At 36.1% G+C, this 14,575-nt stretch overlaps 1 protein-coding gene across 5 annotated transcripts in view; it reads left to right on the forward strand.

Annotated features, from left to right (window-relative positions):
* Positions 1-14,575, forward strand: part of PPP1R12A (protein phosphatase 1 regulatory subunit 12A) — a 123,462-nt gene that overhangs the window by 80,905 nt on the left and 27,982 nt on the right. Inside the window, exons 9-15 of one of the 5 annotated variants that reach the window (XM_082754451.1) lie at positions 729-856; positions 3,802-3,918; positions 4,281-4,496; positions 5,286-5,380; positions 8,757-8,879; positions 10,741-10,902; positions 11,347-11,523. In XM_082754451.1, coding sequence (XP_082610577.1) covers positions 729-856; positions 3,802-3,918; positions 4,281-4,496; positions 5,286-5,380; positions 8,757-8,879; positions 10,741-10,902; positions 11,347-11,523 — 1,018 coding nt within the window. The remainder of the gene's footprint in view (positions 1-728; positions 857-3,801; positions 3,919-4,280; positions 4,497-5,285; positions 5,381-8,756; positions 8,880-10,740; positions 10,903-11,346; positions 11,524-14,575) is intronic. The other 4 variants (XM_082754455.1, XM_082754453.1, XM_082754452.1 and 1 more) reach the window with 4 other exon arrangements.

Consider the following 14,575-nt stretch of genomic DNA (forward strand, 5'->3'; position numbering starts at 1 on the left):
TACACAGCAGAAGGCATGGGCAGGGAAAGACAGTGCAGAAGAGGTCAGAGAAGGTAGGCGGTGAAACTTACATAAGAAAAACAAGGGAGGAAGAAGGAAGGAAGCAAATGGACTCTGTTTCTCCAAGGAAGAGCAAGTTCCTGCCTCAGCTAAATTCTTCTGATCAGAGTCCCTGGCTAGATTCTCTATGCAGTTAATTATTTCTTTATCCTCAACATACACATTTATTCAAGAATAAATGTTTTACTTTGAATTAGTATCTTCTGTAGTTCAAATTAACTATTACGTGCCAATGTACCTCCCGCTGATTAACCAACTGCTAAAGTACAGTTTGCCTAGAGAGGTTGTGGCACCTCTGAAGGTTTTCAAGACCTGGCTCATCAAAGCCCTGAGCAGCCTGGTCTGTATGTAATGCTGACCCTGCTATGAGCAGGAGGTTGAATTAGGTCACTTTCACTCTGAAAGAGTGTGGTTCTGTCTCTGCATCTCTGAGTGTTTTAATAATTCCTGAAGAATGAAAATAAGTAAAAAAAATATATGTATGAGCATTATGGAAAGAAGATGAACCTAAGATACAGTGGGAGGGAAAGGGAAAATACTGAGGGATAAATAATATTGTTGGGAAAGCTGACTGACAAACTTGCTCAAAAGAAATTCAACTCTGTGTTGTAGAAGTGAGGGAGTTATGAGTGAAAAATGAAAATGAGAATCTTGTAAATATTTTTCAGATAAGACCAAAACCTTGGCAGGTGTAACTAATAATGCAAATACCACAAGTACACAAGCATCATCAGTGGCTGTGACAGCACCTTCGGTAGCTGGTGGTCAAGGGACGCCCACATCACCTATTAAGAAGGTAAAATAAAATACTTTTCTTGTTGTGATTTTAGATTTCTGTTCTTTGTAAGCATACATTTTTTGATATTTGTATAAAATTGAATTGTGTTATCCAGTGATGAAAATATGAATAGATTCCTAACATATTTTGTTTTTCTGCAGAAACTGTGTTCAATTTTTGTAAATTTTTAAATTTGAGTGAACAGTTTTGATTCTAAACAGGAATCTAAAATATATAGCTACAATGTAGCTGAACACGAGATCCATTTAAAAAAGCAAAAACCTATTGCACAGTGACTGTAATTCTTGTGTTTGTTGTTTTTTTTTCTGAAGCTAAACTTCATTGTTCAAAAGTATTTTTTTTAATGCCAAATGCCTCCTAAAGTTTTAGAATCTACTGTCACTCCTAAGGCAAGAAGCCTTAGCAAGAAGTATGACTAAGGTACTTTTGAGAGTCCTTAGAAACATTCAGCTAGTGCTAGAAGTTGAAAATGATAGGCACAGAAATTGAAAATGATATTTGAACTAAGAAAATGCTGTAGGTTCTAGCCCTGATTTCAGTGTGGTTAGGATCTAATGGAAGAACCAGAGGATTGGAGCACATAATTTGTGATTAGTGCAAATAATTTGTCTCAAAAACATAGCCATCAAAGCCATATTGCTTATAGGAAGCTTGATTTGAAAAGTTAGTTGAAATGAATCTTGGGTTTGCTTGTCAAAAGGGAGATATCTATGCCTGGAGAAAAAAAAAAATTACAATAGATACTATACAGTCACAAGGTTGTATGCAAGTCAATCATTCAGAATATATAAACAAACTGGATAGCAAGCCAGTAGGGCTTCCTTTGTCATCCCTTACAAGTTTTCTTCACATGTCATAATCAAAGCTTAACCCTCTACAGATGTTTCTGAAAAAATTTGACTATGATACACTGAATCCACATCAGAGAGGGAAGACGTACTATAGGGGTAGTATTATGTATTGCATTTAGCTTCCTGGCACTTACTGGAGTTGTGCTTTCATATACACGATGGAACATAATAATAATTAATCTTAAAAAGCATAGGTTAGAACCTAATGGTTAGCACCTTTTCATGTAAAAGATAAAGGGAATATATTTTAAATCTCCCAACAGCATCATATTATGCTATACTGTGCAAAAGGGTTGAGCCAGCTTTCCTGATCCTAAAAGCTGCTTTATAAAAATCATCATGACTAATGTCCACAAGATTTCTCTTAAAAAAAAGCATTAAGAGCAAAAGGTAGTTGTGGGCATGGCTCACTGGCAGGAATGACTACTGTTTCCCCTCTCTGAGCCCTTGTGGCTGGGCAAACAACTAGATTCCAGGGTGATCTTGTGATGTTAATCTAAACAGTTTGCACTGGCTGAGTTAGGAGTTACGGTTCTCTGTTATGGGAGAACAAGAGTTGCTCAAGAGCTGCAGAGAACTCAAGAGCCGCAAGTTTTCAGTGCAAACCATAGCAAATGGGGCTCTCAAACCATAGCAAATGGGGCTCTGGGGGAAGGGAAGACATTGTGAGGAATTTCTGGTTTGCCAACTGTACTTAAATGTAGAGAACACAAACATACAGTGTGAAGTTAACTTCAGGGAAACAGGCCTACTGTATAGTTTATCTTTTTGAAGTCAGTTTAGTAATACAAGCATTTCTGACAGTTGTTCAACCAATATTCTTTCCACCCAGTTTTTGTACTGGAATTAATTATGTTTGCATGCTTCATATTCTAAGGTATCTAACACTTCAAGTATTTCATTTTTCTTGAAATTGTGCAGTGAAAGTTTCCAGCTTGTGCTTTTCAATCCATTTATTTCATACTATGCAAAAGTCTTCTGAGCTATATAACCTTCAGTGACAGGATATTATCAAATCATTGCATGCTTGGGGTATGGCTTGGTATTCCAGAGTAGAATGATCAGTTATACAGAATTTTTTCTTGGTACATGATTAAATTATGCTGTATGAAAAAGTTCTGATAAGAAGAAGTAAGTATGATTTTAAGCTAATTGAAAAACTTTTGCAAATCAGCAACATATTGGCATTTAGTTTGTTCTAATTTTATTGTGCAGTAACTAATAGCTTATCTTATTTTTCCATCTTTGAGGCAAAAAGTGCAGGTTAAAAGTACACTGCAGTTATCTTTCTACAATTAAATATGAAGACTGGGTCTTCTGTATTTACAAAATAAATGCCTGTTTATATTGAGGCTGATCATTTTGTAAAATGGTATGCACATATGACTTGGAGAAGCAGTTGCAGCTCATGTCAATGAACAAACAGGATTGAAAGTGTTTTTACTAAAACAGGTGGAACAGCACTGGTACAGGTACAAGTTGCCTTGAACCTACTCTTGCACCTGCTTCTTCAGGCTTGCAACATCTGTGCTACTTCAGTTACTCTTCTGATTTTACACCATAGGTGTCTGAACCATATGTTGCTCACAGCAGTGTGCTAAGCTTGAACTTGGGTTTTCCTCAATCATTGTCACATTCAGTACTGTTACTTTCTGTCTGAGGACACTAAACTTGGGCAAGTGTGTGAGTAAAGGTGTGGGTTTGATAGCTAAGCTAGCATGTGATCATATTAAGAGATCTGAATGTAATATGAAAGAAGATCAGAAAGGTAATGAATATGTTAGTGTGAATCTTGTAATATTCTCCAGTATATGATGATTTAGGCACGGACCTGTTAGGTCCACAGGCTTTGCTGTCCTATTCTATGCAAACTGTAGTTCTGTCACTGAGCTAGCTAAACATGTTGTGCTGTGTTTAATAAGAATCTGTTACTAAAGTTGTAATTGTCTTTCTGCTTTTTGGTATTATGTGGTGTAATGAAGAGCTACATGACATAAGCGTGGGAACAAACTATGTGCTTTTGAAACAACCTTCTGTTTCTGTTTTCTGTTCTTTCAATCTTCATCTTTGTCTTGTCTTAATTGGCTTTAGTATGATTTCATTCCTCCTATCATGCCTGTCGTGGAGTCAGTAGATCCTGCATCATGGAGGCAGGGCTTGCGCAAAACTGGCATTGTTCTTGTGCCCAATAAGGGTGAAAAATCCATGGTGAGGTTCTGGTGTGCACAGGTTTGTGTATAGGTTGCAAAATAACATATTTAATCAAAGTGTTGATACCAGATCTGCATGGTTTTAAGTTTGCATCTCCTGACCACGGTGTTTATTACAAAGTGTGAGTTTTTATAATCTAACTTCTAGAGGACTAGTATTCCTTGACCAGTTTTATGTTTCTTATCTCATTAACTAATTCAAGAGAAGAGCGTGTAGGTTTTCTTTCACCTTAACTCCCCTAAGAATTCAGTATTTCCATGATTATTAAAAGTAATTGTGTTCTCAAATCTCTGCAAAGATCATGTATTACCACTGATAATGCAAATTAATAGCCTTTAATTTGCTGCTGTGTTTTACAGTTTCCAACATCTACAAGCAAGGTTTCTCCCAAAGAAGAAGAGAGGAAAGATGAATCTCCTGCTTCATGGAGGTTAGGTCTTAGAAAAACTGGTAGTTATGGTGCACTTGCAGAGATTACTGCTTCCAAAGAAGCTCAGAAAGAAAAGGACGCTGCAGGTGTTATGCGTTCTGCTTCAAGTCCTAGACTTTCCTCTTCGTTGGACAACAAAGAGAAGGTAATCTTTTTCAGTGTGAAACAGCATTTTGAGGAACTTTGATTAGCGTAGGTGTTTGTTGTAAAAGGAAGACATTTTCTTTAGAGTTTACTGCTCATTTATTCTTTACTAAAATTCTGAACTGTTAAATTATATATGCTTCTGTGTAGTACTTTAGAAGTACAATATGCACCTTCACTGTCTGGTGACCTGGTACATGGGTCTGGGGCTTTTCCCTTTCTGGGACTTTCACTGGCAGTAGTAGTATTTTTTACAGTTAAGGGAGACCAGAGGGTTGACAGTTTTGACATCATTTGGAGAGCAGTGTTGATAGAATCGTCTGAAAAAGGAAGCTGTTTTTGTATTCTGTAGTCTTTTTTTATTTACAAAACTTTAATTGCATAATTAAACACAAATGTACTGCAGTCCTTAGCAAAGGACTAATTTGGAACAGGTATGCATATAACATATGGTTCTTTTTCAAGTACGAATGTTCAAATCTGTGTTGGGGATAGGGAATAATACTGAACTAATGTAAAACTAATGTAAAAATACTGAAATAGTTGTTTTCAGTAAGCAGTTTTCTTTTTCTTGCAGTTTAAACGGAAATCAAATCATTTGCATAACTAGCATGAAAACATAAACAGTTCCCTTTCCCTGTTTTAGTCTTTATGATATTTAACTAAAGCTTAAAACTCATTTTTATAATTGGGTCACAACAAATACAGATGAAATTTTCATAATGATGATTTTCCAGCTTATAGTTCTATAATCAATGATAGTAACACTTAGTAAAAATATGTCTTTCAGGAGAAAGATGGAAAAGGAACTAGACTTGCATATGTTGCACCTACAATACCAAGACGACTGGCCAGTACCTCTGACATTGATGAAAAAGAAAACAGGTGACTCTAAATTTATAATTACTTTTAAATATAAAATTATGTGACTTTAGAGTGGCTGACAAACTTGCAGATATGAAGATAATGCTGGTTTAGAGCATTATACTTTTCCATAGATTATACTAATCTGTAGAGTAGTCCCAAAGGTTTTTGATTTTGTAAATCATAAATTATTTTGTTACAGGAGCTGATCTGGTCATTGAGTGTTGTCATTTTAGGGGAGAAAATAAATGCAAAATTAAAAAAAAATTAAACTTTAAACTGTACTGAAGGGTACTGAAAGAATTTTACTGATTTGTCTTGAGCCATCTGGTGCGGATATTGGGATTCATTATTCTGCTGAAAAAAATATTTTTCTTATAGTGCTTGGTAAAACTATATCATGCGTCAGCAACTGTTTGCAGAAATCATAGTGGTTCTTTTGTAGCTTTCACTTCTATTTTTCTTGTTTGCATGTTGGCCTTTTATCTTCTTTTGGGAATACTCTCTTTACTGATATTTTTTATTCAGCTTTCAGTATAAAGGGAATAAAAAGTTCAGGTGCATAGGCCTGTCACCTGTTAGTATTTGGAGTACTTTCATGACATATTTACGTTGTCAGAACCTTCCAATTTTTCACTTCTCTCTTTTATTACGGTTCTACTTGGCTGCTTTCTTAAGTTTCAATATATGATACATAGTACAAAATGTTAAGTGTTGTTTCTGTCAGATTGTGTCTAGATAGCTGAATTTTGGATGAGCTGAAATGAAAATACTTCTCATTGCTCCACAATAATCATTATCTATAAGACTGACAAATCTCCGTATGTCTGAAGAGGAGTTTTTTTGTTGCTACTGTTGAGAACGTTTCAGTTCGGAGAAAACACGAGATAAATGCTGTTTTCTCTTAAGCTTGCAGAATGCTGTTGCTTAAGTTCAGTGTCTGGGTGACAAATTCTGTTTTGAAACAGGAATATTCCAGATCTCATACTCCCCTGAAGTTCAGCTTAGTTTGTTGGCATCTGTTTTGTTACATCCTGGTTGAGTCTGTGATCTTAAGGAACACGGACCTGGCAAATGGCAAAGTCAGGACCTTGAACGTGCACAGAGCAAACTTCCAACTGTTTGTTCCAGTGGATGAGATCCCCTGGAAGACTATCGTAAGGGACAAAGGATTTGAATAGAGGTGGCAACTCATTAAGGATGCCTTAGAGACCAAGAACTCTTCCATCCACATGTGTAAGAAAGTGAGCAGGGAGGCCAAGAAGCCTGGATGGCTGAGCAAGGACCTGTTGCTCAGACTGAGGTGTAAGAAGGAGATGCACAGGCAGTGGAAGTAGGGACATGTGGCCTGGGTACAGGGAGTACAGAGTACAGGGATGCCCCATCCCTAGAGGTGTTCAAGATCAGGGTGGATGAGGCCTTGGGCAACCTGATCTAGTGGGTGACATCTCTGCCTGTGCAGGGTGGTTGGAACCAGATGGTCTTTAAGTTCTTTTTCAACCCAAGCCATTCTATCATTCTGCTATATTCTTATTTGAAGTTGAGTTCATTAATCAGTTTTGGTTTGTTTATAACAGATTGTTCTTATTTCATGTTTTATTCTTTTAAGAGCTTCTCAAATGACTTTCTGAAACTGTCTTGACCAGGTGATAACTTAAGATTGGGATAAATACTTAATTGTAATTTTATTTCTTCAATTTTTTTATTGTTTGTAACAAAGGGATTAAATGTTGGTGCAGTGTTGAGGTTTATTTAGTCTCTTTGGCATACCGTCATGACGTACTCACAGACACAGTTCCAAAAGTGGGTACCAGCAATATTATGTTTTTCCTCATATGTATTGGGTGACCTTAGATCAGTGTCATTAGCCCTGACAGTGTTGTCTGAGCAGTTGACCTGAGAATATTCTTCATTCCTTGGTGTATGAAAGGTGAAGAGTGCTTTTAGGCCAGCCTTTCTAGGCACCAGTACTTTGCCTAGTGTATGACTTGGCAGACAACCCAGCTTATTTATTTAAAACCATCAGAGATTTTTGACTTTTAGTCTGACCTTTTTTATGGTGACTAATTTAACTCTCTGCCTTACAGATCCATTAATTAATTAATAAGGGTTCTGTCCTTGTCCCAGATCCCTATCCTTGCTGCTTAGCTTAATGCAGTGTTCTTGTTCCACCTGTCTGAACACCTGCTTGTCTAGATAATAGATGATGTCGTGTAATCCATCTAACTTCCTACTGTGAGTAATGGAAAGGACTTCCAGATGAATCCTAGTTGGGCCTTTAGATAAACAAATCTTAGACATCCAGCCTCAGAAGTTTAGCCAATGCTACAAGACGAGTGCTGAAGTCTGTAGAGTCTTGGCAAAGCTAAACCTTCAGCAATTATTAAAATTTGTCATGCAGCGGGACTTACTTAGGATGTATGGTAGGCAATATCTCAGAATTAGTGTTTCTCTTTGTTTGTAAGACATAGCATTGCATTGGACTGCGTTTGATCCTTTTCTGAGGTTGTTTGCAACCACAGAAATACCGCCATACATTTTTGTGCAAAAGGATATATTGGGAGTAAATTCTGAAGTTCACAAGTATCTTGAACATGAAACACCTCTTTACAAGGTTTTATTTTCCCTCACATATACAGTAGCCTTTTATATATAGTTTTGTGCAAGACATTTCTTTCTTCCTTCTATGTGAACTTTACTTCAGATCTTGAGCTTATGTTAGACACTGAGTTTTTTGTATTAGTATCAGTTTTCAGAGCCATTTTTCTAAGCAGATTTTTGCAAGGTTATTTCTTGCTGCTATAAACTGCAACAACAGAATGGAAATTCCTCATGACTAAAGTAATGTCAGCTAGTGATATGTGGCAGGCCACTCAGGAATGGCTACTGCGGACCTGTTTACACTAGCCTACAATATCATGAGTTCTAAAGAGAAGTCAGCTTTTGAACTTCTTATTATAACATCCACAAATGAATAATCCTATGAAACCAACTTCTAAAATCACAAGGTAGTTTTCCCTTGATTGCACTGGATTATCGCAGGAGCAAACGAAGAAGCCTCTTGATCCTTTTTGGAGGGAAAAAAAGCCAACAATGATCACAGATAAAAGCTGATGTTTGACTTCCTATTGATTAAATCCCCTTTAACAGTATTTTTCTGAAACTTCTTTTCTATTATACTTCAAGCAATGTTAATATGAATCTGATATTTTTCTACAGGAGCTTGAAAATTACTGTATGTATCAGGTCACTTTATTCCTGTTCTGCATTGTTACGTTTATTTTAAATGCATTATCCACACACAAGTTTTTCATCTTTAATTTGAAACTCATTTTCAGCTTGCATCAAAATCAAACTGCTTTAATATGAGTGTGCTAAATTAAAATCTTATTTACAGGGACTCGTCTGCTAGCTCAATACGTGGTGGTAGTTCCTATGCAAGGAGAAAATGGGAGGAAGATGTCAAGAAAAACAGTTTGAATGAAGGTCCTACATCATTAAACACAAGTTATCAAAGAAGGTGTGGGATTTTCTCTTGTTTTAAAATCAAAATAATTTTACAAATCAAAAGAAAAACAAATAATTCCTGAATCCTTAACTTCGTAAGGACAGTTTAAAATTGTATGGTGACATGTTAAAATGGCGTTCATAGTAATCACAAAGTATGTACTTAAGCTGAGGTACAAGCTCATGTGCTTGTTTTAAAGCTACGCCATTTTACCAGCTTAGAGTGTTACAGCAACTGCTATATAAAGTTATATGCTTTTTTATTCCTATTGTTTATTTCAGTTTGAGATTATTTTGACTCCTTCCAGATTTGATCAGGAACCAAAGATAACTATTTTAACTGTTGGAATAGTAGTTCTGCCTGATATCCGAAAAGAAGAGGGAAAAAATGCTGAATTCTGCTAGTGATAGTATCAGAGGTCTTGGTCTGCTGTCCACAGTGGTAGGCCATGCCTACCTTGAGTATCGCCATCATAGAATGCAAACGTAAAACTAAAACTCACTTGAAGGTAAACTAAATTATGATGAATATGAACATAATTTTCAGGTCTACATGGTTCTCATCTTGCAGGATTTTCTCAGAATGGATCATATCCAGGAATTAATACATGACTCATTTTACTGTGTAGTTTCAGTGAAGCTAATTGAGTGAAGTTTTTCATTGATATTAATGAAGTGGGCAATAAATATCTTAAATGAATAGATCAAAAGTTTGACATTCAGGTAGCTAAGCTGTATACTGATACATGCTGATGACGTACATGGTGATGGATGCTATCTTTTTCAGTCCTGACATTGATGTGTTTTCAGTAGCATGTAGTCAGGCTGTTTCATACAGTACAGTACATCTTAGATCTTTGCTAACCTCTTGCCTTAAAAAGAAAACTAAGTTTTCTTAACATTGAGTGTAGGAGAAATACTGCACAGATTTCACATTCTGGGTGGAAAATATTAACAGTTTGATTTACGAAAACTATTGTTGCATGATAGCTTTTATCAGTATTGTGCTCCAGACTTCAAACACCATGTACATATCCCTTTAATGTGGTACATGGTGTTTTAATTGTGCATTTCCTTAGTTGTTCTTGTACAGATGTTTTTTTCTTGGCCGTTTTAGAATTGATAGCAAAAGAAAGAAAGATCAGTAGCAGAATGACAAACAGCCATTTTTCCTTACATCTTTTCTAGTTAGCGATGTGATGTTCTGATGCTCCTAACTGTGGGTTCTAATGTTTACACACGAAAACATCCTGTCTTGGTAATGTAAAATATGTTCAGCCAGAACCAGTGGGATAAAAACGTGGAAATGTGTGGATCATCTTTACAACTAGAAGAGCAAGGGAAAAGCATGGGTGGGAGGGTTAATCTTTCTGGGAGTGATGTGAGGTTTTTGTTTGTTTGTTTGTTTGCTTGTTTCTTTAAAAAGGACGTCTGTTGAAAATTGTTACAGGAGTGATATTAATGACATTTTCTTTTCTGACAAGCTGTGGAGTAAAGTTCTGTATTTTCAGAGGTCTTCAGTGTGGGTGAAAGAGCAGCTTAAAAATGGAATGTTGAGGGCTCTGTGTGAGTATTTTGGTAGATGCAATCAAGACAAGTATCAACCAGTGAGATGCTACTTTATCTCCCATTACTGTGGAGGAATGGTCAGGTCTGTTGCTTTCAGAAGTTGAAGTTATAAGTCCTTCTCGATGAAATAATGAAGAAAATGGCGTTTGGAAAAGCTTCTTTTGCCCAAAAAGTTTCCAGAACTCAACTGAAACATAGAATAGACAGGCAGAAGTTCAATGGATCATTCACAGCTTTGTGATATTTTAATGAACAAAGAAAGATAAGTCATACAAATGTATTCACTGTAAATGTCTCTCCTTCAGTGGCTCCTTTGGTAGAAGACAAGATGATTTGATTAGTTCTAATGTTCCAAGTACTGCATCAACAGTTACCTCGTCCGCTGGTCTTCAGAAAACACTGCCCGCCAGCGCAAACACTACTACAAAGAGTACAACGGGTTCTACTTCAGCAGGTGTACCAAGCAGGTAATGCCACCAGTATACTCTTTGTTGTTCTTTTTTTGTCAGGTCTACTATGTGCTTATGTACGTGCATGCGTTCTTGTTTAGTAGATCATGGGGCTCTGGATTTTTTCACTTTCCTGTTCAATTTCTTTTAATTTTACACGATTTGGCTCAAATTATGCATGGCTTTCTACTGTAAAGTGACAGCCATGTTGTTATAAATAAATAAATCCAATATTCGAATCGAAGGGTGAAGAATAAGAATCCAATTACTGTGAACCATTCAATTCCTAATTCATTCAATTTAATAGCTCAAGTTGAGCTTTCACTGTAGAGACATTTCTCAGTTTGCTTTTAAAAAAAATCCGTCCCTCAAGTTACATGTTATTAGTTGTTTAGTAAAGTGCTTTCATTGTTTAGCTGTTTCCTTTTCTCTTTTTTTGTGTTGCTGCTTGTTATGCTGTAGTACCTCAAATCGTTTGTGGGCTGAGGATAGTACTGAGAAAGAAAAGGAAAATGTTCCTACAGCAGTGACGGTTCCTGTTGCACCATCTGTTGTAAATGCTGCGGCCACTACCACAGCCATGACTACAGCTACTTCTGGCACTGTGTCCTCAACATCAGAGGTCAGGGAGAGACGGAGGTGTGTAAAGGTCCTAAGAGTAATGTTGCTCTTGTACAAAAATAATCTTTTTTTTTCTTATTTAAAGGAATATGTTGGTTACCACAAATTTGGATAGTACAGTATGTAAAGCAGTGGTATTTGCTTGCTGTTTATTGAAACAACTACCAAGATGCCTCAATTTATCCATTGATAAATCTCATCCATGAAACTTAAGCTTTGATACTGTGTATTTTGGCTGTCCTTGGGTTCTCATTTGGTATGCTGTATTTTTATATTTGTTTTTCTGTTAATACATGAGTCCTCTGAAAAATATCCATAATGGAACTACGTAAAAAACACTGAGTTAAAAATAAGAAAATCAATAATTACTTATTGCAAATGCACTGCTGCTGTCTACTATGGCACATCTGTTGTGCCAAAGGCAGTACGCTGACAAGTTACCACGTACTATTTTTTCCAGTCACTTTGTATGTCTGCCATTACAAAGACAAGAGTGTTGAACCAAACACATTTTGTTCATTTCATTGCAATCATTTAGGGTCTCTTCCATTTGAAACATTATATACAGTTGTAAGTACAATGGTTTACGAGCTATTCAATATGAAGAAGTAGTAAGAAGCTGATGTAAATTTTAAGAATACAGCGGTTTTTTTCTGTTACACCTACATGGAGGATGAGTTACAATTGATGCATATTTATGTTTCCATAAACAGGTGATACCTACTATTTGTGAAAGCAAAATAATAAGATTTCACAAGGTTGTTAATTCCTGTTAGTTTTCCATGGGTTCTGATTATTTTTGATATTTATAAAAGTTTATCCCTTCTGCTGAAATGCACATTCAGATTTCTGTGTTGCTGCTGTATTAGTTTTGAAATGCAGCTACTATGTCAGTGGTGGACGTGTATCCCTCTGTATGTTTATAGAGGGAACATAGCTATTTGTTGTTAGAGAAGAAAGGCAGCAAAAACATTCATAGATTCCACAGACCTTTAACTGTGTTTAGGATATTCGTAGTCCATTTTCCTTTCATATCCGAAACTGCGATGAACAACCTTCTTTTAAATGGGGATTTTTCTGTCTCTTCCATGATCAGGGAGATGCCCACAGGTGCTTACCACCATTGTCATAACAACCATAGCCAGAACCTGCATTTTCCGTAGTGCAATTTGACAAAACAAAAGCAAGAAAATGTATCATTTCTCCAAAAACAGTTTCAACTTTAAAATGCAAATCCTATTTCAGTCTCATATGAGCTAGAAAAACGAGGAGATCTAGAATTAAGGCTTTTGCTGTCTCGTTTGCTCTCACTAACATGTGTATACTAATATACGTATACTACATATGTTTTAGATACCTGCAATTGGCCTGAAATTCTTTCCTTTTAATCTGACTCAGGGCCAATTGTATAATATACTGTTGTAGATGTATTCGTGATGGCGTGTTAAAATATCCATTAAGTGTTAACAGTCAGCAAAGTCTGAATAATTCCTGTGTGCATGTGAGAAGGTAGTACCCTCAATATGGGCACATGCATATCTATCTGTATATATACAGATACATATCTCTGTGTGTGTGTATGTGTATCCATGTATGTTTATATGCACATAAAGAAATTTTGTCTGTTCATGAAATATGTTAAATATTTTCTTAAGAAATGAAGTTGATTAATCCATATAGACTGGAAGTATGTTAATTGGAAAATATGTTTGAAGTAGTATTTCAAATAGTATATGAAAAGTAAGCATGTTATGAACTACTTTGAGTAATGCAATATGTAATGGTGAATCCTTTCAGAACGTACTGAAAAAGCTATATTCTTTATCTAATTTTTAGGATTGCTTTAGAGAAACACGGAAGAGAGTGACAAACTTGAATCTTTAATATCTTTGTATCATGAATACACAGTTGACCCGTGAGGCATACACAGAGGATGCTGGGGCAGTTTCCAGTCTGACAGTAGCTATAGAGTTGTCATTTTCCTTCAGCAAGGTTTAAAGCTTTTCACATTTTTGGAGGGTAGGATTCCTACAGAGCAATTTGCAGCAGTTTTCAAACTATAAAGGTTACACCTGCTCTGCAATCAAAGCTGTCTTAGGTAGGTTAAAGCTTGTGTCTACCTATGTGGCTGAGGAATACATTGGCTGACTCTAAAGTGGAGTCAGATTTATGTGATGAATTGTATTTCAGGCTAGCTGAAGCAGCTAGTAGGCACCCTTTTCCTAATATAGATAGGGCCTAAGGGTCTAGGAAAACAGAAAATCTTATCAAAAATATTATTTGCAGGAGAACAAGATAGAGGAATGAAATTAATATAGTTCTTGAGAGGGGATATTTCTGCATTTGTAAATATAACAGCTAGTTATATTTTTTCTCTATTTTGGAGATAATTCAGTTAGTAGAGATAGAACATGGGTGGTAAAACATAGGCATAATAATCTGTGTAAATAAAGTTTATTTTAAAAACTTAGAACCATTTCAGAACTGTTTTAATATGCTTTAATCCGAGAAATACATAATTAGGTGACCAAAAAGATTTGTTTTCCATAGATAAATGCTTTAAGTGTTAATAGGTAATAGCTTCCCAAAGTATTTAAATCTGAGGAATTTCAGGAAGAACTTCTTTACAGTTCAGGTGACAGAGCACTGGAACAGGCTGCCCAGAGAGGTTGTGGAGTCTTCTTTGGAGATATTCAAAACCCACTTGGATGCCATCCTCTGTAACGTGCTCTAGGTGACCCTGCTTCAGCAGGGGGGTTGGACTAGATGATCTCTGGAGTCCCTTCCAACCTCAACCATTCTGTGATTCTGTGAAATCGTTAGCCAATTATTAACGAATGAACTATAGAAATAATATAGTCAGAAAATATCATAGAATTCTGCTTTTAATGTAGCTAATTTTACCTAAAGGATCTCAGAAGGGCTTTATGTCGTAAGCAACCCTTTAGCAACCTTCAGTTTCTACTTTTTCAACTTTCTCCAATCTGTTTAATCTAAGGATTAAAAAACATGATGGTAAATTATAACAGCGTTCTCAGAATGTTCTGTAATAGAAAACCAACAAATGCAT

The sequence above is a fragment of the Aythya marila genome (assembly GCF_965140915.1).
Source record: "Aythya marila genome assembly, chromosome: 1".
Classification (NCBI taxonomy): domain Eukaryota; kingdom Metazoa; phylum Chordata; class Aves; order Anseriformes; family Anatidae; genus Aythya; species Aythya marila.